Raw genomic sequence first — 25,158 nt, 5'->3', positions numbered from 1 at the left:
AATGCTGTTGAGAGTTAGGTCTGTTATTATGCTGAATGATCTGTCACTACAAATAAATATTTTTGCAGTCAGTATCCTAAGAGCACAGAAAGAAAATAAGTTGTCAAACACAAACAGCACTCTTCTACATTTGGTAACTGTTGCTCCTCCTCCTGTAGTTTAGAAAGCCCATCTGATTCTGTTTGAGATTCACATACAGCTTTCCTTATTGAGGTTGGAATGCTAGGGATCTCAAATCGGGTGGATAATGAAAATCATTAAGTTCAGGCACAAAAAGTTCTTTAATGAAACTTAGCAATTTTGTTTCGTAATCATTATGTTAACTGTAGTAAATAGCCAGAGTTGCCTAAGTCTCTCTTGCTCTTTCTCTGATCAAGTTTCTTTAACCATGAATCTCTAGCAAATACTACAAAGAACTCCTTCCACTAGCTGCAATAAATTCTACTCTCATTCAGTTGGGCAATGATCTATTGCTGCAATCTCTTCAGATATGTGGCCATGTATGAGTGTCTGTGTTCTTAATTCCTTCCTGCCTTTCCTTCTTAAATCCCCGTGCAGTATTTATTTGTCTTCTCTTTATTTATATCATGTTCCTTGGACCATAATTGTTGTAGAATGTCCAGAAGGGCTGATACTGAAGTTCTAAAAACACCATGCTGTCGAACGTGTTTGGAAAGTAATCCTCTATTTATGAGAATTATTCTAGAGGACTGCTGTAATGATAATGTTGCACGAAAAAAATAAATAAATAAAAACATACACAACAAAATTTACTGTATTTTGAAAATAAATCACTTGGTTATTTGATATTACTTCTTATTTAAACTCAAAGAATAATTAAAATGCTCTGTAAAATGAAGTGAACTTAACTGGTAAACTCATTAGCCCAATGGTTCTTAATCTGTACACACATTTCTTTTGTTTTTTAAAAATATTATGTCAAGTATTTATATTCCAATACAAAAAAGCCTCTTTAGGATCCCTTTCATATCATACTGCACTTTCTGTATGATAACATTTAGCAAATAATATAATATATATTTCTTAATCACCTGTCACCATCCTCACTGCTGATCACCTTTTTGTTGCTATGAAACTCTATAATTAGGTGCATGTCAAAACACTAGTAGTTGTATTCTGATAGAATCACAAATACACTGCCTTCAACATTACTACACTTGCCTTCAACATAATTACTGCACACACACACATGGGCCACACACAAAATTACAAATATAAATCAATAGCAACAGCAGAGTGTACCATCACTTGATACCTAGAGTATACCAATGAAATTCCTTTTGCAACCTCCTCTACATCATTCTCATCAATAGTGAGGCACCCAGTTGCTGCTCAAGCTTTCTGTCAGCATGATGGTCACTAAATATTCAGTAATTATGAATGGATACAGGAGATGTGCCTACATTTGTAAAACTAGATCCTTTCACATATGACAACAAAACAACACAATGGTAATGACCTAGTATCTGCTTTGGCATTCTGGTGATTTTGAAAGAAAAGGAAAATAGATTACTGTCAAACAGTCCAACAATGAACTCATTATGGTCTTACACAAAGTACATTTATTCAAATATGAATTTATGGGTGTGCTGAACAAGTGCAGAATCTTTTCTAGGACAGTATAATACCGCAGTAATGCACACAGCTTGGAGTTGTTGGATGTCATTTTAAGAGACAGTATCTGCACTAATTTTACCTATGGTTGCAACTGGTCAAGGGATGTTATTAGTAATACATACCACACCAAATGTTACTATCTCATTTCACAGACATACTCATTTGGGGATAGGTCTGATGACTGTGTTGATCAGGAAAGCTGACAAATGTCTTGGCGAGTGTGTGCAAGGACATTGTTTTATTGGAAGAAAACAGCTCCCTGACAAGTTGTGAATGGCTACAGAAACGGCTTCCCCACTTGTTCTATCTGTGAAGTTCATGCAAAGAATGATTGTTCATTGTCACTGAGCTTGAATTTCTCTGATTGTTGCCATGATAGACACTGTATGGGATATAACACAGAGGAAGTAACATGCTAGCTGACTCTCTTCTTGAGACATGTATTCGCAGATAGACTTCATGATACATATTGCATCTTGCCGCATCTGCTACTGAAGTTGGAAGAGAAATTTCCAAACAAACCTGGGACAAAACACACTACCATTCATTGTATCGTTTCAACATCCTATGTTAAACCAATCTGGTAAAATCAGACTAATCAGCAAATGAGAGTTTCATAAACTACCTCTTAATGGATGAAATAATTTTCCTTAGGATTCTTGCTATGACTCTCACTCTGGCATTTCACTTTCCCATAACTAGTTTTCTGTAGCATTCTACTTGAAACTGCTATGGATACATACAATGTAAAATACAGCACCCACTCACATATAACAGATAAATGTGTGGAGCACAGAAATAATTAACAGTAAACAGCATTCACACCAGCTTTCGAAGATTAGCTCCAATTCTAGTGCTAGTAAATACAAACATACACCCCCCCCCCCCTCTCTCTCTCTCTCACACACACACACACACACACACACACACACACACACGTGCGCACGCACACATTATCATGGTGATGCCAAGATTACTGTCTCACTGTGGCTACCGGAATGTACGTTTGGATGTCTGCATGGTTGTGTGTGTGAATGTGTGTAATGCCACCAGAAGAAAAGCTAATGCTCGAAAGCTAGTGTGAAAACTGTTTTCTGTTAAAGAGTTTCTGTACTTCACACACTGATCCACTATAGGTGAGTAATTGCCTTTGCCTTATTTTATGTATTGCTCCATTCAAGAATTTCCATTATTCTTACTCATCCTGATAACATACTAAGATATCTTACAGCTGAAACTGTTTCCAGCAACTGACAATGAGCTGTTCAATAGGGCCCTGCACCAACCGAGTATTGATTCACTGAAAGTCTTCCTGCACCTCACAAAAAATTTTCTGGTGGCGTAACTTTTCTATAAGCAACAGTATCATCCGCAGACAGTCCAGAATTATCCACCATGCCATTTTATGTACTTTGAATGGGTGCTTCAATGTTCCCTAAACAAACAGAAAAATTGTAGTGTCATCTAGAATAGTACTCTCTACAGACTAATCCCCGAGTTGGGTCCATGTACTGCAACATGATACACTCCAGTAATTGTTATTCAGTTGACGGACACCAACAAATGACCATCGCCGATGACAAGACAAAATCTAATCACTAAATACAACCGTTTGTTTTCATCCATCTGGATGAGTCTTTTGCAACATCACTGGAGGTTTGATGACGAAATGAAACAGAAGATCTGATGGTCTTGAAAGGCACAATTGAGGCCATATTCACCCTAATTTGTGCCATAGCTGCTGTTCAATCAGCAATTATGAAATGTCCAATGTGGCTATCATAGCATGAATACGACTACAACAGTTGCTCAGAACTACGATAACAGGCACATACACTTCCTTTGACTACCAGCAGCCAAAATGCCATACAGTGGACATTTATTGATCAACATGTTGGTCCACAGGACCATGAAATTATTTCACTGAAAAAATATTTACTGATGTTTTCTGTGATGTTTACTGTTCACCTATGATGCTGGAAATGACACAACTCTTCTGGCAACTCTAATGCAGTTCTATGGTTTAATGTTATCAAGAGCCATAAATGATTCCTACAATGCCTAAAGCATAGTGCACTGAATCACTGCTTCAAATGCCTACTATCAATGCTCCATGTACATTGGGCTTTTCTACCTCACATCTTTGGAGATGTTCATTTGCATATTCCTCTAGTATATTTATGCACTATGTAAGTTTTCCCCAAGATATTTCTTTGGCAGTAGGTAAGTGATTCTCAGTGGATCAAGACACTATTCCCTTTAATAATTATCAAACATTAAAAATGTTACACATTATATAGCCTCAATGGTAACTTGTACAGACTGCAACAAAATGTTTTGATAAAAAAAGGAAATATGAGAGAGAGAGAGACTTACTTTTGATATCTCTATGTACAATGCCATGATCATGTAAAGTTTTTACAGCTTGTAACAGCTGATAAGTGTAACGACGGATTAAGCCTTCAGGTAAACCATTTTCAGTAGCAGCTACTAGGCTCTCCAGAGTCCCCTCAGCACAAAACTCCATGAAAATCAGCATCTCATCCTTGAAAGAAAGTAAGTTAGTTATTTTTTATATATGAACAATACTGACAACTGTAAAATTAATAGCAACAGACACTAAATTTCAATTCTGTCCCCTTTTGATGATCACCCCCTAAATGATGTCAAATTCAGGTAGCAGTACAACACAAAATTAAACAAAGAACATTGAAAAAATGAATGCATGTACAAAATGGAGTCTATATGTTTATTCTTTTTTTACATACCTGGAAATGCTTAATTAGCAAGAGGTTCGTTCACTAAGCCAATCATTAAACTGAACTACTTGCAGAATGCACATACATAATTTCCGGAAAAAAACCAAATCAATAAATGCAATGTGCCTTAGAATCTGGGAAATAATGAATAAAAAACAAGTCTCACTTACTACCACAGAGCAGTAACAATATTTACAAGCAATGGCAGAAAGTTTAATATATTCCTGAGAAACAGGGCACATAAATTTGTTTAGTGATGTTAATTATTGAAAACAATAGTAATAAGCATTCACTCTATTTTCTCTTATCTCCAGATATTGTGGTCAGTTAAAAGTGCTATAGGACATATAGCTCAATTTCAAAACTTAAATACATCATAGGACAGGAGCAGAAGTAAAGAAAATGTCAAACGACAACCAGATGGAACACAAAAAGCCAAATAATATTTAAGTGTATTACACTTACAATATGAATTTCCACACCATAATATCGCACAAGTCCTGGGTGTTGTATTCCTTCAAATATACGTAATTCTTCAGCAACCCGGCGAATCGTACGATGATCATTTGGTTGCAGCTGAATTTCTTTCATAGCCATTAATTCACCAGTCTGGTTGTTAACAGCTGTATAAACCTTTCCAAATCTGCCCTGACCTAAAAAACAAGAAATGAGCATACTTGAGAATATATGTTTCTCACTCACAGAGATCTTGAGGAGTGTAAAATACAAACTGTGTTTCAGTTACCAATAATACTGGTACACTAGAGGACTTACAAAAAAGAAGAAAATTGTAACAGATAAATATGAAACTACATTGCAAGAGTACTACCACAATACAAAAACTTGGGCAGGCAGATGTTGTGTGACAAAAACAGGGAACATGAGAGCACGGCAAGTCCCATGGAAAAATAAAGAATGACCTGACAGCAAAAAATGTGTCTGCCATATGTTTCAGTAATGCATGCCGCTATATAACAGGCAATGTCACAGTACTTTCTCAGTTGTTTGATAACAGCAAAACACAAGAGCACAAATCTGCCGATGGAGATGAATGTAATCTTTTCCCTCTTGTGGTTTAGCTGCTTTATTTCTTATACATGTTCTGCTAATCATGAGACTACAACAGAAGGAAACTTGGAAACAACGGTTAAAGTGCGCAATAGACGAAAACTGCCAAGGGCACGGGACACTTTAGGAAGATTTACAAATGCGACTGAGGTGGGTTTTCATGTCAATACGTTAAATAAATCATGTAAGTACATTATTGCTTAAAGTATGAGGTCAATTATCTATCATTAGAGCAGGTCATCAGATTGAGGGCTAGTACCAGCAGACAACAACAAAAGTATGACCTTTCATTCAAGTCTTTATAGTACATTGTTTGATTCAAGAAACGACTTCTGTCACTTCCTACTGATGCTAGAAACATATAAATCACCTACAGTAGTTATTCTTTCACTCAAATTGTATTTTGATTTGCATAAGAACTGCTTCACACTGCTGAAGTAATAAATTAAGGTTAACAATAACTGACTCTCCTTGTAGAAAATGTAAATAAAAGAACTTTGAGATTAGTTTGGTTACTGCCATTCCAACATTTCAAATATTATGTTTTGTTGCTATTACCACCTTTTTTTCAAGACCGAACAATGTTTTAGATGTACAATGAAAATGATGCCAGTGAAAATAGTGAGAAAGAAAACAATGCAATGCAAAATACATTACTACTTCAGAGACTACAAGATCGTCTTACAGCTGTTTTGACCATGGAGGAACAGATTCTAAGGAAAACAGAAACAATTGAATACCGGTAATTCATTACATTTAATATTATTTATTAATTACAGTTAAGTAAATTACATTCGGACATAGCATTAAGTAAAATGAATAGTTGGAGCACAGAAGTTTACTTCAAAATAGGAGCTAATATTGTTGTAAGCTAAAAAGCTCATCTCATATCTTGTAAGTGCAAATTTTGGATCTGAAACTTAATATTATTTATTAATTACAGTTAAGTAAATTACATTCGGACATAGCATTAAGTAAAATGAATAGTTGGAGCACAGAAGTTTACTTCAAAATAGGAGCTAATATTGTTGTAAGCTAAAAAGCTCATCTCATATCTTGTAAGTGCAAATTTTGGATCTGAAACTTGCTTTGTGAGTATGGGATGAAGTTAACCCAATACTACTTTCATGTCCCACTGGAAGAACTTATTACCAGTTTGGGGAATGAATAGGAAGAGGGCAAAGTGATATACTGACAAGAGTCAGTTATTCATTTATTCAGTCACATCCTATGTTCTGTAAGTAGAACGTGAAGCCCGAGTCTTCTGAGATACTAAATGAGTGAAACTGTATATTAACAGGCATTGCAGGTCTCTCCAGTATACTAACAACCAATTACAATTAGTGCTAATCTACTCAAAAGAACTACTTCTTGATTACTATTTCCTAACACATTATAAATCAGGATATTATGTACATTACTTGCAAAGGATATACTGTGAACAATGCCACTCTTCTTGTTACAATATTCAGATGTCGTTTTCATCTACTACATAACTACTGATTTTATAGAACCTGTGTAATATGATGAACATTACAGCTAACTGAAACTTATATCTCCAAGCCAAATAGTCTGATAATCTTAATAAAAATGGTTGAGTATTCTCTTGCTTTATTTTTAATGATAATAAAGCAACAACAGAAACCTTCAATCAGGAAGGTCAGATGGGAATTTCAATTCCATTTTAATATGAAAATGAGTCCAGTGCTTTGGCCATTTTATTGCCAAACTCGATCACAAATGTTCTCTTTATCTGGTTAGGACAATAATTCTTCCCAAAATCTGACTTTATGTCTTGTATAGATAGGAAAAATTATTCACAATGTTTTTGTCAGAATTTCCAAAAAAAAAAAAAAAAAGATACACAAACAACCCAGAGTACAACACAAGCTGGATAAGTTGTCTTGACTAGCACAGGCATTTTTCAGAAATATTGTGCAAGAGTTCAAAATTTGTGGGATCTGTTCATCATCCTCAGTGCTTTTCTTTCTATAATGGACAAAGTTTAAAACAAATAATATATTTCAACATATTGGGAAACAAAGAAAGTCTTACTAGAGCTCCACTGCTGAACTTCCACGTATGCTTCAAGCAATGTATTTAGCATTAAGTTAGGTAGGCAAATCTTGACAGGAATTCGCTCACAATTCTAATATTTCCCTTCTACCACTTCCTGATGATTCCAAGTTTCAGTACTTCCAATTAATAACAATTCCACATTTTTGTGTCACTCAAGATATTTCTTTTCCTATCTTCTTAGCTTCCCGGGCATAAAACACACTATCATTTGAAGGCTAATACATAAACAGCAATAAAACTACTACAGATTTTGATCTGATATGAAAGGTAGAAGTTTATGAGCAGCTTCACAAATTCCAGTGTCACATGTTTATCACACAATCAGTATGAAATGAACTGCCACTGATATAGCTAGTTAATATATTAACACAAAATGTGATACAAAGCCTATTCCACCAGCATACATCCTTCTCTGTATTGACCAATCAGAAGACCACTTATTTCAGGCTAACAAAACTAGAGGTGCAGATGCAGGAAAAGAGTGAAAGTGTGAAGTCAGAACTCCGGGAAGTAAGTCGAAGAGTACAACAACTTGATTGGCAGAGCAGTAAAATTGATTCAGTTCTTGAATCTATAAAAATGGATACAAGTGCCCTGAACCAAGGACAAGAACATCTGCGAGGGATGTTCTCAGAAACAAGTAAGAATCAGCATGAGCATGTGTGTCAAATATATATTCTGGGCATTGGTAATCCACATAGCATGCAGCAATTGGTAAACCATGAATAAAATAAAATATTCTTTGATTTGGTTGCTTACTATAGAGTATAGTGCTTCAACCACATGTAAGAATATGCAAAGTAAACCAGGAATACCAATGTGTTATTTACAAATCTAATGAAAATGTTATGATAGTGTCAGAGTGAATGGGATATGTGATTTACATATTAGATCACTAGCCTATTTGGTACTTTCTCATATTTCTTTCAATGAAATTTTTCTGTACATGAAAAGTAAATTACTTGCTTTTACTGGAAGCACAAATTAAAATTCTCATCTATAGGAACTTGAATTTTAACTTCTCAGATTAATCTCATGTTGACAGACCATGATTTGGAGTCACCAAAATGAATGGTACACTCATCTTAAAATACCACTTCTTTGGGAGGTACCATCAAAACTTCACAGTAATAGACCCAGTTTTTGCCACCTAACAATGTTTTTCACAGTCAATGATACTTAGTTTCAAATTATTTCTTTGTATCAGTAGACAAGGAGTGTCAACAACTCTGTAGAATGTAGTCAACAAAGAATAATAATTTCTCAGTTTATGGTGACCTTGCACAACTATGTGAAACAAAGATGTTGATATGTTGTATTAACTGAGGATCACAACACGTCTCCTTGGCTGCTAGCATCTGCCCTTTTGTTCCCCACATTATCCATGAGCCCTGCCACCCAGCAGAAAGACACCTCCTTCCCCTGCCTTTTTAATCAGAGTAGGGTATCCATGAATATTCTGGGCTACTTTATCTGCTAGGTACACAAGTTGTATAGAGTGAGGGGCACTCAGGGAATCTGAACAAACACGAAATTTAGTGCTCTTGACATGCCCCACCTGCTCCATGCCCTAAAGATCACCTATAATTCCACTTCGAAGACAGTAAAATCTTGAGGCAGTCTGATCTTGAGGATGCGATGGGGAAAAAAACAACAGAGCAACCAAACGGAGTCCCCCTGTTTAGACCCACCTGTAAATACAGCTACAGTGTTGTGGTGCTCAATTAAAATGTCACAAAACAATGTATTAAAAACGTAAGTAGTAGTGCAACCTCTCCTGTACACCTCAGGTCACAGGTTTTACTGAATAGAGTATCTACCAAAATTCAGTTCAAATTAGAGCAAGCCTTCTGGGAAACAGAGCACTCATAACCTGGTTGTTTTTTCTTTTCCTGTTTTACCACACCACTATCTTTTACAAATTTTATCTTGTGCTGTTTAGATTGTTTCACAGCTTTAACAAGTTACTGGTTTTCTTTGATATCATGACCCTTTTGATCAGAGCACTTATCTTTTAACAATATTGAGTCAAGCACATAAATTCAGTTATTTTTTAAGGTTGTAATAAATTGTACTTTATTTAATACACAGGTTAATTTCAATGAATTACAAAACCTGATAATTTTCTCAAATATCTCACTGTCTTCAACTATATTCATTGCAGCAGGTCTAATAAATGTATAAAAACTCCAAGACTTAGTATAAAAAATCTAAGCAAGTGCATTTTAATTCATTCCTTAGCAGTGAATGTTATTGACACGGGTTTTTTTAATGACCAGAATGAGCAACAATCAGAGCATGCCAGATTTGATGAAAGGATGAGATAACCAATTTAAAACAAGTTACAATAAAATACTCAGCATGGTTAAAACCACACAGATGAAACGAATTTCACCCCAATTTTACTTTTCTTGACACTGTACATTGCACTATTGTATAATTGAACATCATACATCATTATGGACTAGGAGGGATGGCTAGGGGACAAATGTGAGGATGTAGAGGCATATATCACTAGGGGTAAGATAGATACCGCCTACAGGAAAATTAAAGAGACCTTTGGAGAAAAGAGAACCACTTGTATGAATATCAAGAGCTCAGATGGAAATCCAGTTCTAAGCAAAGAAGGGAAAGCAGAAAGGTGGAAGGAGTATATAGAGGGTCTGTACCCGAGTTTGGGTCTTGGTCCGGCACACAGTTTTCATCTGCCAGGAAGTTTCATATCAGCGCAAACTCTACTGCAGAGTGAAAATCTCATTCTTCTTCCTCGTCCTCGCTCTTGTAGTTCTTTTCCCACTCTCTCATGACCTCAGAACATAAGGCAAAGGTATATATTATATTTTTCTTCTTATCTTTCCAGAACTACTTCATGCGTTGGCTGATGGCCTGCCTCTGTTTATTTGACGTCATCTTGCTAGATTGTGATTTTTGTTGTTGGATGGGAAATTTCACAGTACTGATCAGTTCCCTTGTCCTGTATAGTGCCTTCTGTGATGTTAAGTTTTCTCAAGTCCCTTTTTGTCTCTTCCAGCGATCCTGTGATATTTTTTAATTTGGAAATTAAATTAATTTTTTTGTTAGCTTATTGTCATTCATTCTGTAAATATGGCCATTAATCAATCTCTTGTGATTGTTTCTATGCTTCCGTATTGATCTTCATTTCTCTTCTTCATCCAGTTGTTATTTTTGTTCTTCTGTGATCCTAAAATTTATCTGAGTCCTTTCCTTTCTTTCTTTTCCAGTTCTTCTTATTCACCCCTTTTATTCTGATCACCCCTGCTATTCATTGTTAGGCATTCAGATCCGCAAAGTGTTTCTGGTTTCATTATAGTTGTGTAGTGTTTAATTTTTTGCCTGGAATGATACTGACCTTTTATTAAATTGGTTTCAGGTGAGTTTGTATGCTACTTCGATTTTCTTCAATCTATCTTTACTTGTAGTGTTATCTAACTCATTCGATTGTGTCCATTCTCCCAAATACTTAAACTTAATCACTCTTTTGATGTTTCTTGTGTTGTATTTGTCTATATTTATACTTATATCTGTTGTTTTTATGTTCAATGGGTGAATTGTTTTTATCATTATCTTTGCATCTGTTTCGTCCTTAGAAATTACTGCAATATCTTTAGCAAAAGCGAGACATTTCACCTCAAATCTTCTTCTTCCTTGAAACTTCCTGGCAGATGAAAACTGTGTGCCGGACCGAGACTCGAACTCTGGACCTTGCCTTTCGCGGGCAAGTGCTCTACCCACTGAGCTACCCAAGCTTGGGTAGCTCAGTTGGTAGAGCACTTGCCCGCGAAAGGCAAGGTCCCGAGTTCGAGTCTTGGTCCGGCACACAGTTTTCATCTGCCAGGAAGTTTCATATCAGCGCACACTCCACTGCAGAGTGAAAATCTCATTCTTCTTCCTCGTCCTCGCTCTTGTAGTTCTTTATCCTACTCTCTCATGACCTTGTCTAAGACCAGACTGAAGAGAACTGGTGAGAGTCTGGTGTCAAACACCTGTGTTAATTCTGAAGGGTTCGGAAGCTTCCCGTACAAATTCTTTCTGTTCAATTAATTGTCTAGCGATATTATTGATACATGCTTCTTCCAGTGCTAGGAAATACTAATAATGTAGACTGTGGCCACTGAACACTTAAACAGAGTATTTCAGAGCCAAACACTGATTATGATGAGATCAAGAAAAACAAAGGGTATACAAAAGACTCATGAGAATAATAACAAATTGAGAACAAGAAATATGCATATTTTCATATTATGCGTAGACTGAATTTCTCTCTTTCTCAACAGCATTCATCATATAAATTAATGGCACAGACTGCATGACTGAGTGCTTACTGTTTGATGGTAATCTGCGTTTTGTTTTTTCCCCCCTTTTTTTCTTTCTTTTTTTTAATTTGCATTTCATCATACATAATTTTTAGTATTACTTCCTCAATTTCTTTATGGGAAAATCTGAATATCCATACTAAAAATTCATATTTTATGTCAACATCAGGAAGCAGAGCAATAAATGCAGCAGAAACAAGATCAGACAATCAGCTAAGCATTGTTCGAACTTCCATTCTCAGTATCCTGGGAATAGTGAAAAACTTACAGAATGTTGCGGTTAACACACAGAGAAACTTCACAACATTAATCAATGCAACAAAGTAAGTATTTTCTATGTAATAATTACTATAGTGTGCTATAACCATCAGTTTATGGCAGATCTCCAAAATGGTACACTGTTGTAACCAATTTGGAAACTTTTACCGAAAATATTCATGAAACCATACAAAAACGGCTGCCTTCTACTCATTTTATTCCATGTATTAATCCTCTTCCTAAATGTTTCTTCATTGCAGACCCATTCTCAATAAAAATTGCCTGACACATTTCATCGAACACCTAACAAAGTGTGGTCACCAGACGTGGGATCGACTTTTGAAGCCACCTATACCACGGTGTTCAGTTATGTTCCTAGGTTTCACACCCTAAAGCTATTCACTAATGTGAGACCTTTGATGAAAATGACTTTTGAGTGTTGCACTAGTACATGGTAGTTAACAAGTTTATTCCACATGGCAGCACAGATAATGGTTAAGGCTTATGACTGATATGCTGAAGGTGGTGGGTTCTAATCCTGTTTGATGCTTTTAAATTTTTATGTTAAATCTTTACTGAACAACAATAATTAATTTTAATTCAAATTAAGTAGTTCAACTGTAATTTTATATTTCTAATCAGCTACTCTATCGTTTCAATCATTATATTAACTTTTTTACTTGCTCTCCTTTTTTATTCCTATCATTCTTTTTCATTTGGAATAATTGTCCATGTAATTTTAATTATTTTTATTTACCTACTGTAATGTTTAACAGTTTGAAAATGTCGATCCACCCACCAAACAACAAAAGGTGAAATAATATATCAGTATTTATATTTGTTGCACAATGGTAAAGAGAATTAATTTTTTGTTGTGCAATTTACTTTTCTTTCTGAGTGATAACAATCATTATGTAAACATTTAAAACATAAATTCTATTTACACTATGGACAAAATAATGCAGATGAAGATTTAAATGAAAGAAAGGATTGCATAAATAAAATGAGGAATAGAAATAGTGACTAAAGTAACATGGGCAAAAATATAAAATTACAAAAACTAAAGAAATTAAAGAAAAGTTGATACAAAAAGGTAATTAACATGGACAAAGATTATAAACAAAAATGGGTTATTGGTAGAAAAAATGAAGCAAATAAAGTTAAAATGGGGATTAAAATGATGCAGCAAAGGATTAAAAATTAAAAATAAAAAAATAAATAAAAATAAAAAACAACATTTGAACAAATTACATGAACAAAATATAATGATGAAAGCCATTTCAATAAACATTTATGATTAAGAATTTAAAATGCATGTCACAGGACTCGACCCATCGCTTTCAGTATGTCAGTAACATATCTTAACCACTGCACTAAGTTGTCAATCAGAACAAACCTCTTAATTACACTGAGGTGACAAAAGTCATGGGATAATGATAAGCACATATACAGATGGTGGTAGTATCACGTATACGAGATATAAAAAGGCAGTGTATTGGAGGACCTGTCAGTTGTACTTAGTGATTCACATGAAAATGTTTCCGACATGATTATGGCTGCACAACAGGAATTAACAGACCTTGAACATGGAATAGTAGTTGGAACTAGATGCATGGGACATTCCATTTTGGAAGTCATTACGGAATTCAACATATTGAGATGCACAATGTCTAGGTTGTGCCAAAAATACCAGATTTTGGGCATTACTTCTCACCACGAACAATGCAGCGCCTGGTAGCCTTCACTTAGCAACTGAGAGCAGCGACGTTTGCATAGCGTTGTCAGTGCTAACTAACAGACAAGCAACACTGTGTGAAAAAAACACAGAAATCAATGCAGGTCATATGATGAACTTATCCATTATGAGAGTGTAGCAAAATTTAGCATTAATGGGCTATAGCAGCAGACAACTAATGCGAGTGCCTTTGCTAAAAGCACAACATTGCCTGCAGCACCTCTCCTGGGCTTGTGACTATACTGATTGGACCCTAGATGACTGGAAAACCATGGCCTGGTCAGATGAGTCCCAATTTCAGTTGGTAAGAGACGATGGCAGGGTTTGAATGTGACACAGGCCCTATGAAGTCATGGATCCAAGTTCTCAACAACACACTGTGCAAACTGGTAGTGGCTCCGTTAAGCTGTGAGCTGTGTTTGCATGGATGTACTGGGTCCAACTGAACCAATCACTGACTGGAAACGGTTATATTCAGCTAGTTGGAGACATTTGCAGCCATTCATGGACTTCATGTTCCCAAACAACGATGGAATTTTTATGGATGACAATACATTATGTCACTGGGCCACAATTGTTCGTGATTGGTTTGAAGAACATTCTGTATAATTTAAGCAAATTGTCTGGCCACTCAGATCCCTGACATGAATCTCACGAACACTTATGGGACATATTGGTTAGTTAGTTCTTGCACAAAACCCTGATCTGGCAACACTTTTGCAATTATGGACAGCTACTGAGGTAGCATGGCTCATTATTTCTGCTGGGGGCTTCCAATGACTTACTGCGTCCATACCCATGTTGAGTTGCTGCATTACGCTGGGTAAAAGGAGGTTCAACACAATATAAGGAGGTATCCCACAACTTGTCACCTCAGTGTATAATGCTGTAACATACCATGCAAATTCCCCCCCCCCCCCCCCCCCCCCCCAAATCAATTACTTGCACAAACAATGGCCCACTTCGGTGAATGGCTTCAGGAGGTGATACCTGGGAAACTAAAGTACAACACAATACAGAGGGTTGCACTCCCGGGAACCACTCCTCCTAAAAGATGATAAGCAGTCCCCCCTCCCCCCCCCCCCCTTCTTTGCAACGAAATGAAAGTAACAAACGAGCACTAGCAACATAGGGGATGGAAGATCAGCTAATACTTATTTGCCAATAGCTAGTTACACTTGGCTGTTCTATATCAAATATTGTAAATCTTGAAAACTGTACACTTTGAGTACCTGCTAGAAGAAGTAATGGAAACAGATATTTCAATCTGGAAGTATGTCCCAGAAACAGACCAGTATGTTATAATTACGAAGAGACATGATGTTCAGGCATTGCTTACCTTCCGGATGCACAATTACTGTACTTCCAAAAAAACAATTGAAGTAGAAAATAATAATCATACTTTCCAGAAATACAGAGTGCTTCTTCAGTGAGAAAAGACAGATTTGTTGAGGAAGGATCACAAGGGGTGGAGGGGCCACAGGACTCTAAAATCCTACATTGAGAGGAACACACCTGTCAACAACAGCAATTGGTGAAGTATTTTATTATGCTAATTCTTTAAGTGCAGGCTCTTGATTTTCTGACTCACTGTTACATTAGTACACCATTACACTAATTCGTACTGTTTCTCTCTGCTTAGGCTAATTGTTATCCTCTTTGTTAATGTCACTATTCCAAATTTTCCATTGTAGTTTCTACCTCATTCCTGTTTCCACTGTATAAGGTTTAATTGTCATCTCAACTGCTTCTTACTGTACTGTGGCACGACTCTTAAGGCAGTTGCAGTTTCCTCATTTTACAACTTTAATCCCTCTTTCAGGTGTTCTATTTCTCCAAGCAATAACCTAGAATGCAGCTTTGTACACTGTCTTTCTTTAGATGGTCATTTGTACAGTGAGCATCTCTATCAACACATATACCTAGATTTTTCTAAAATTTTGATGTTGTTGAATGAACTTTTCAAATCTCTTCCTATAAGCGTCTTAGCTTCATTTCATTATTTTCTTCTTATTCTTCTTCTGCTAGTAAATGTGCACTTAGCTAAAAATCACTTGTCTAACAGCTTTGAAAACTAAACACTCTTTATCACCCTCAACTACTTGCTTTCCCTATACAATAACAAAAAAACAATAGAATGTATCTAACAGTAAGATTATAATTTCAGATCATTATCTTCAATAAGCACCAAATTGGCTACAAAGCAAGATATTCATTCTGCTACCATGGAAATAAGACAGGATTCTTTTATCTCTCCTTTGATGAGAGAACAATTTACTCCACACATGAAACTGCAAGCTGAAGAAGATGAACAACTCCCTGAAGATTGCAAAGCATTGCAGCAATATGGTAACAATATTTCTGGGGTGTATAAAATAAAGCCAAAATTATCCACAAAAGGATTCTTTGTCTACTGTGATCAAGAAACCCACAATGGAGGTTGGACAGTATGTAGCATTACCTGCAAATGTTTTTAATGAACTACTGCTATGCAATGTTTATGAATTAAAAACTAACACACTGATTTCATTCAGGTTATCCAAAATCGGTATGAAGGTTCTGTAGAGTTCTTTCGGAACTGGCATGACTATAAATATGGATTTGGGAACTTAGCTGGAGAATTCTGGCTGGGACTGGAAAAAATACATATATTATCCAATGATGTGGTAAATTAAAAATTTAGAAGTACATAATGACGTGATCAATCATGTTTTTATGGCCAGTATTAATTTGTTTGCATTTTCCAGATACATGAACTATTAATTGAAATGCACGATTTCACACTCACTAAGACGTACGCCCTCTACTCTGCATTTTCTGTTGGAACAGAACTTGAAGGCTATCCAATCTCTATACTTGGAGACTATGATGGAGATGCAGGTATCAAGACTAAGTAAGATATTGTACCTATAATCCAATATACGACAGAACTTATGGATATGAACTTTTTCAGGTGATTCACTAATTTATCACGCTGGAATGAAGTTCTCTACTTATGACATGGATCACGACAACTGGTCTGATGGAAATTGTGCTGAGTCTCACACTGGAGCTTGGTGGTATAATGGATGCGATACAAGGTGGAAATAACAGTAGCTACATTATTCCTACTACTATTATTGCTGTTTTTTCTACATACAGTATCTGCCCAGCTTTTACAGTTCTTGAATTGGCTTGTTCTCAGTTGTTAGAAATTGGAATATATCCATAAGATAAGGTATATGTGTGACCAGAAATCACCCTTTGTCCTCAAATAATACTTCAGCACAGAGTCTTTGTGGAATCACTATCTTAAATTTCTAATTTTGAGAGAATCAACATTCATATTATAGCAAGACACACCATTATAAATAATTCTTGATTTAAATTACAGGTGACTATTCAACTGAAACTTCCTGGTATATTAAAGCTGTGTGCTAGACCAGGACTTCAATCCAGGCCTTTGTCCTTTGCAGTCAACAGTTCTACTAAATGAGTTATCTGAGGACGACTCATGACCCATCATGCTCAGGTAGCTCAGTTGGTGGAGCACTCACCTGCAAAAGGCAAAGGTACTGGTTTCAAGTCACAGGCTGGAACACAGTTTTTATCTGCCGGGAAGTTTTGTTATCAGCATACACTACGCTGCAGAATGAAAATTTCATTCTCACTATTCATCTGTCCACTCTGTATGGTTAGTCTTATCCTTCATAAGTACTCTGCACAAAGAAAAATTTGCTGTATCCCAATCTTTCTGAAACTATCTGAAAAACGCGCATGCATGGTACTCGTTTATTTCTGTTAATAGTTCACAGTAAACTTTTACTGAAAATTTTTATTTCTGACTTTCCATCACAATTATAAAATCCTTCTGTTGCTTAGCAGTTCCATTCCCAAACCTCACTGCAAGACCGAGTCTCAATTTATATTTTTTAATTGTTTCATAGAATATGTACCTTCTGCATTTATGTCAGTTTTCACCCTCATTACTGTGACACTGAATTATCTCACTGGCTCTTTCTCATTTTCTATCACAATAAGTCAACCAACCAGCAACTGCTCTTCATTTTGCTTCTGAGGAACTTTACATTTATATTTACCATTACAAGGGAATAACAGATGTTGCTCAGCTATATCATCAATATGAAAGTGAAAGATGATAAAGAGTACCACGTAAACTGTTCATACAAAGGCAAAGCACTGCAACAAATGTCCCATATTTCAAACCAGTAGTTATCCTCATGCAGTCAAATTCGATGATTAGCCTGAATATGCTAGGTCGGTTTAAAATAATAAATGAATTGCTACCTTCACTTTTGACGTCCAACAAATTATTACAAATGTTAAGACAGTTGATATATCTTTGTTCCTTACAGGAAACGTATATGTCAATTTCGTTAGCCGCACCTGGTTATTCAAAAAATTTTAAGTTTAGGAGTGCATGTTGGTACCAGTGTTAACAAGTATGCATGACACTATCACACATGCGCTCTCGAGGGTGTAGCCATTTCCAGTACAACATCCGTTGCTGCTGTACTGTGGTCACGAAGTGGGAACAAGGCTGTTTCCCACATAAGTTTTTGCAATATGACGATGTATTACTATAATATAGTTTTTAGTTTTTGACGTCCAACATGGAGAAATCGTAGTTCCTTTTATTCTGAAGAAGGTTGGGTTATCCCAACTGAAACGCAGGTAAATCCAGGTAAACATTGCAACTGAGGCTGTTGTTAATTTATAAGAAACTGAAATGCTGCAGTATTCTGCATGTGACATTTCTGGACCATTACTCCAATAGGACATACTCATATGATGCAAGTGATGTTCAAGATATATAATCACTTATTCCTGTCATGTACCCCCCCCCCCCTCCCCCAAACACCTCTGGGATCTTCTCAATAGCAATTCTACCATGGTACGCATCTCAAAATCAATACAACTCTGTACTCTGAAAAAAATTACCTGAAACGATACATTTTCAAAGCTTGTTCAATATAATGCATTTGACACACCATATGAAAGCTTCATGAGAAACTGGAAGTGTAACATTATTTTACTGCTTTGTATGTTTTATTATTTTTTCACAGGTCACACAAAAACTAAAATTTCAATCATTTATTTATGAGGGTTGCAATTTCACAGATAGCAGTGTATGACTGAAGCTGAAAAATGCAGCACTGAAATTCCTTTCAAGCAGAAAAATGAAAGTGTTCTCACATGATACCACACTAAACTATAACTTATTAATGAGCAGCTATGTGAAGATTATGATTTTGACATGTCCATAGATATGAGTGATACATAACCCATCAATCATTTTCACTGGTCACTGAACACTTGAAGTCACAAGTTTCAAAGGCAGCCTTACCATACCACCCATCATAGTTCTTGCTCTTGTAGACAGCACTGATGTAAAATATGACCTATGCATCCTGTCAGTACCACAACAAAGTATAGCTGCAGCACTGATAAATCATACGTATAATGGTAAGTGTTAACTGTGAGGGCACAAACATGTCCTCTATTTTTTCATGCAGATATTGCCCCGAATGTTAGATTCATACAACAAATATCAATGAGAATGAACTGTGACAGACAAGTGCCAGTTTCTGAGCATATTACGGAACACAGTAGCTGGTAAACATCAATCTAAGACCATCCAGCCAAAGGCAGAAGATAAACCCAAAGCATTTCTGCCATTCTGCAAAGCGATCTCAAGTGAGACTGGGCACATACAATATAAATGTAGAATTAGAATAGTATTCTGAACTTTGTGGAAAACTACGGATTTGCTGCATCCATTCCATCCTTTAAACCCTCCAAATACGAGGGCGGTTCAGAAAGTAACCTCCGATTGGTCACAGTGCGGGTTGTGGGGGGAGTAGCGACGCCATCTGTGCGTTCACGCACTCAACAGGTCAGTCGGCATCAAGCTGTGGTCGAGTGAACGTCGTACCTACGCTAGTTTAGTTTTTGTGGCAGTTTGAAATGTGTGCTGCAATAGAAAACCCCGCCAAATGTGAAGTGCGTGCTGTCATAAGGTTTTTTACAGCCAAAGGATATTCTGCAGCAGCTATTCATCGTGAGCTTTGTGCCGTGTACGGACCAAGAGTTATGAGTGAAGGAGTTGTCCGTGAATGGGTACGTTTATTTAAAAGTGGACGAGAAAACGTTCATGATGAAGAGAGGAGTGGTAGACCATCATTGGTGACTGACGAACTCGTTCAGACAGTTGATGCAAAAGTTCGTGAAAATCGACGTTTCTCAATGTCTGAGTTGTCTACTCGTTTTCCACAGATTTCTAAGACTCTCTTGTACGAGATAGTGACAGCAAGATTGGGTTACCGTAAGTTCTGTGCACGATGGGTGCTCGCAGAACAACGGCCCTTCTTGAGTCCTTCAAGTGGGACGTTATCAACCATCCACCTTACAGCCCAGACCTGGCGCCAAGTGATTATCACCTCTTCATGCATTTGAAGAAATGGCTCGGGTCACAGCGGTTTGATGACGACGAAGAGCTCAAAGGTGCGGTCACAGGCTGGCTCCAGGCACAAGTGGGTGATTTTTATGCAGAAGGAATTTCAAAGCTTGTGAAGAGATACGATAAGTGCCTCAATCGCTATGGAGACTATGTAGAAAAATAGTGCAAAGATGTAGTTGTAAGATGTATATATTAAAATATTTTTATTTAACTTGGTGTATTTTTTTAAATCAACCGGAGGTTACTTTCTGAACGGCCCTCGTATATGAACGCCAAAGAAAACAACACGAGTCCATCTTAAAGGATAAAAATGACAACATTTACAATATCATCATCTGTCTCTTAATTCCCCCCCCCCCCCCCCCCCCCCCCCCCTCCGCACTCACAAAACCTGCACTCTACTCTTCATATTTACCATAAATAATTAGTTACACTGCCCTGACATTCCCCAAATGAACAATGGCTTGACGTCATTTACAAATATACTGACACACCAATAGCTTTTACACCCTGTCAGCTCAAAACTATGTATATATCAATTAATGGCACAAAAAAATGAAAACAATCAATTTTTGACAAAATAATATAATTAGATAGATAAAAAAATCTACTTACCAAGTGGCGGCAGAATACACACATAAAAGGAGGTTATAATTAGGCAAGCTTTCAGAGCCAGTGGCTCCTCCTTCAGACAGAAGGGTCGAAGGGGAAAGGAGACTGGTGAAGGAAAAGGAATGGAGAGGTCTACAAAAAGGGGTAGATTTTGGGAAAGTCACCCAGAACTGCAGGTCAGGAGAGACTTACCAGAGGCGATGAAGAAAAGTCTGTCTGTCTCATCGTCTCTGGTAAGTCTCCCCTGACCTGCCGTTCTGGATGACCTTCCTGAAACCTTCCACGTTTCCTAGACCTCTCCATTCCTTTTCCTTCACCTCTCTTCCTTCCCCTTCAACCCTTCTGCCTGAAGAAGGAGCCACTGCCACCGAAAACTTGCCTAATTAGAACCTTTGATGTGTGTGTTCTGCTGCCACTTGTTGAGTAGATTTTTTAATCTATCTAATTACATTTTTTATATCTAAAAACAAAGATGATGTGACTTAGCAAACTAAAGCGCTGGCACGTCGATAGACACACAAACAAACACAAACATACACACAAAATTCAAGCAACAAACTGTTGCCTCATCAGGAAATCATTAATTACATTTTTTTGTCAATTAAAGGTATAAGTATTATATCTATCTCCATATTTTAAAGCCTAAGCAATGTACTACTCCAACCTTTGCTTAATCATAACATGTAACAGGTATAATCTTAATAACCTCCAGATCTGAAAAACTTTACTCTCCTTCGATCTTTCCTTCCTTCCAACGTTCGTATTTGAAAATTCTCTCTCTCTCTCTCTCTCCCTCCCCCCCCCCCCCCCATTTTATAATTTCCATGAATTAATTTAGTTATTTGCATGTTTCTGTGGATATTTTACCAATGAATAATAACTTGCCTAAATCAAAAAACTCATATATCTTGCCTAAATAAAACAAGCTGTTTGTGCCCTATGCCATCCTGATACTACATCTATCTCTTTGTATTGTTAAAGAGTGTAAGTTTATCTTAATGCATATCTTTAACTCAGTACAAATGTATAACTTCAGCATTTACTTAATTACAACAAATAACAGATGCAAGTTTAACAAACTCACAACTCTAGCACATACGAAACTTAGCTCTCTTTCTTGCAATCCTTTTATCTTCTATCTCTGAGCCCCAGCCAAAATTGTTATTTACGTATAATTTTACCACAGTTGGGAACATAATTGATCCACTTAAGTTTCATAACATGTCACCCGATTACATGCACGAGAACAAAAGTTAAGCTATATAAACTGGACAGGAAAGGACTCCTACTACTTGAAATATTTACTCCAAGATATGTAATCGATAACTCGTCCACAGATCTCCACAACGCTTTGCATCTTACTGTAAAATAATAAAGTTGTTTACTATAAGTTATTTGTACTTTGAAAGATTGCTTCTGTTTTTGATGTATGTTCTTTCAACCTAGTAGTTTCCAGACACCATCTTTGTTTACAAAACTTAACAGTTTATATGTGATGTAGTAGAACAGAGAAAGGAGCTTGTGACCACTTGAAGTATTCCACTTACATCTACGTTTTAGTCAAAAACCTCCCGAAAACCGTGTCCTGAAATAGTGTTTTGTTTCTCCACTAGACAGTGCCAGTGTCAGAGGTTATAACAAAGACAGAACACAACATAGATGTCATATTAACACATACAAATCCACCTGGTGGTGGACGTTTAAATCCTTGAAATGTGTTGTGGATACAAACAAACAGTGACTGGAAAGTAAACTACTTCTTTCATTCAATATCAATAACACTCAAATTAAAATGTGAACATTTTAAGTTTAACTGACTTATCTTCCCTTCAGTGTTTGTAAAACTTAGAATTTTTTTACTGTTTCCCTTTTGTTATATGCTGGAAAACGATTTTTAAAAATTTCAAAGCCAGAGATTCATCTGCCCCCTCCCTTTCTTTAATGTCAATTTTAGTCCAGTTGCTGGTAACTAACAACTCCCATCTTCAGAATGAGATTTTCACTCTGCAGCGGAGTGTGCGCTGATATGAAACTTCCTGGCAGATTAAAACTGTGTGCCCCACCGAGACTCGCGAGGAGACGAGATACTGGCAGAAGTTAAGCTGTGAGGACCGGGCGTGAGTATTGCTTCGGTAGCTCAGACGGTAGAGCACTTGCCCGCGAAAGGCAAAGGTCCCAAGTTCAAGTCTCGGTCGGGCACACAGTTTTAATCTGCCAGGAAGTTTCAACTCCCATCTTAACTATTTTTAGAATAATATACATACAATTTATTATATTTTATACTAACGATAACAACAACAACAACAACAACAACAACAACAATAATAACAATAATAATAATAATAATAATAGTATAATAGTAATAATAATGCTTTTCTTTCATTAGCAATCTGAATGGGCGTTATCTTGGTGGTGAAGTGCAAAGCACTCATGAATACCAAGGAATGTACTGGTATGACTGGCATGGCCCAAGCTACTCACTGATGAAGACACGAATCTCAATTAGACCAAATCCAAAAGCATACATTTATGTGAAAAATAATGGAACACAATCACAGTTCAAAAAACTTAAAAATAGAAAGCATGGATCACAAGGAGAAAAGCTGAAGATAACAGAATCTAATGCAGCTAATGAAACTGAATCTCTGGATGAAAACAGTCATCATTCAACGAGCAAAATATCTGACCAAGAATTAAAATGAATAAAATAAAACTCAATCTACTCTGAACAAGTGTAACATTTCAGTTCAATAACTGGATCGTTAATGGGATAATGAAATGTATTGTAGCTTGCAAAACTGAAATAAAGAAACCATAAACACGCAAAAGCCTACCAAAACAGAAACCAATTGCTAACTTTGTGATTCTTTGACTTTGCTAGTTCTTTAGCTGTTTTATAGTTTTCACTAGGCAGAAGTACTGCACCTCGTTCTTTTTTACTTGTGGTACATGTTTTGTTATGATTACTTAAATTTCAAGGAAATATTTTTTTCATTCTTTACACAACTATTAAACAATGGAAAATCCAAGACGGAATGTAACAATATTATGAGAAGGAAAGTTGCTACCCACCATATAGCAGAGATGCTGAGTCACAGTAGGCACAACAAAAAGATTTTCACACTCAAAGCTTTCAGCCCAAGGCCTTTGTCAACAATAAGCAAATGTATGCGCGCACACGAGCATGCGCAGGCACACACAAGCAAACGCAACTCACACACACGACTGCAGTCCCAGGCAACTGAAACCACACTGCAAGCAGCAGCACCAGTGCATGATGGGAGTGGCGACTGGGTGGGGGAAAGGAGAGGCTAAGGCGGGGAAGGGGAGGGATAGTATGGTGGGGCTGGCGGACAGTGAAGTGCTGCAAGTTGGGTGACGGGCAGGGGAGAGATGGACAGAGGGGGGATTATTTATTTTTTATATTTCTCTCTATATCTCTCCTTTTCTGCTACTCTCCCCCCCCCCCCCCCCCCAACCTCTCCCCTGCCTGCCGCCCAACCTGCAGCACTTCATTGTCTGCCATCCCCAGCATACTATCCCTCCCCTCCCCTCCTCGCCCCAGCCTAGACCTTTCCCCCATCCAGTCGCCACTCCCATCAGGCACTTGTGCTGCTGCTCACAGTGTGGTTTTAGTTGCCTAGGACTGCAGTCTTGTGTGAGAGTTGTGTTTGTGTTTGTGTTTGTATTTGTGTGTGTGTGTGTGTGTGTCTATTGTTGGCAAAGGCCGTTGCCGAAAGCTTTAAGCGTGAACATTTTTTTGTTGTGCCTATCTGCAACTCAGCATCTCTGCTATATGGTGAGTAGCAGCCTTCCTTATCACAATATTGTTTAAGTAACTATTGTTATACATTCTTTAACCCTTCGGTGGGCATGCCTTTAATACTTCCATGAGTTGGCGCATTGTGGCTTTTACACCACAATTAGTGTTACATTTTTAACCTAAGGAAAAATAATCTTTATATAATCGCCAGTTACATTTTATTGGAGAAAACACAACATAACATTACATGGCTCTATAAAAATAATCTTTTATTTATTTGTTGCCTTCACAATTGTCTATTATTGTCATTGCAATTTATAACAAGCTGATATTCTTTACTGCCTTCATTGTTCTTTTAATTATATCACTTAATTGCAGCGATTCATGTGAAAAGAAAGTAACAAGGGAACATGTTATGAAATAATGGAGCATTCATAAACTCCCACTCGTGT

The 25,158-nt window shown here is 36.9% G+C and overlaps 2 protein-coding genes across 3 annotated transcripts in view; one reads left to right on the top strand and one right to left on the bottom strand.

The window, feature by feature from the left end:
• Nucleotides 1–25,158, bottom strand: part of LOC124617051 (mitogen-activated protein kinase kinase kinase 4) — a 217,227-nt gene that overhangs the window by 2,713 nt on the left and 189,356 nt on the right. For both annotated transcript variants that reach the window (XM_047145235.1, XM_047145236.1), the window contains exons 19-20: nt 4,863–5,050; nt 4,015–4,183 (exon numbers count right to left, since the gene is read on the bottom strand). In XM_047145235.1, the coding sequence (XP_047001191.1) occupies nt 4,015–4,183; nt 4,863–5,050 (357 nt within the window). The remainder of the gene's footprint in view (nt 1–4,014; nt 4,184–4,862; nt 5,051–25,158) is intronic.
• Nucleotides 5,364–23,788, top strand: LOC124617077 (angiopoietin-related protein 7-like). The gene is made up of 9 exons (XM_047145237.1): nt 5,364–5,615; nt 6,056–6,207; nt 7,991–8,184; nt 12,048–12,201; nt 16,039–16,318; nt 16,406–16,537; nt 16,619–16,751; nt 16,825–16,951; nt 23,330–23,788. The coding sequence occupies exons 1-9, from the start codon at nt 5,379–5,381 to the stop codon at nt 23,643–23,645; spliced, it is 1,725 nt and encodes a 574-aa protein (XP_047001193.1). The 5' UTR covers nt 5,364–5,378; the 3' UTR covers nt 23,646–23,788.

Source organism: Schistocerca americana, chromosome 1, assembly GCF_021461395.2.
Source record: "Schistocerca americana isolate TAMUIC-IGC-003095 chromosome 1, iqSchAmer2.1, whole genome shotgun sequence".
Lineage (NCBI taxonomy): Eukaryota > Metazoa > Arthropoda > Insecta > Orthoptera > Acrididae > Schistocerca > Schistocerca americana.
This window is presented reverse-complemented; position numbering and strand designations above follow the sequence as displayed.

Excerpts from the sequence above, each read along its gene's own strand:
- LOC124617077 (XM_047145237.1), top strand. The coding sequence starts at position 5,379 with ATGTCACAGTACTTTCTCAGTTGTTTGATAACAGCAAAACACAAGAGC. Across the intron at positions 12,202-16,038 it reads ACATTAATCAATGCAACAAA|ATCATTATCTTCAATAAGCA; the intron begins GTAAGTATTTTC and ends TTATAATTTCAG. Across the intron at positions 16,319-16,405 it reads CCCACAATGGAGGTTGGACA|GTTATCCAAAATCGGTATGA; the intron begins GTATGTAGCATT and ends GATTTCATTCAG.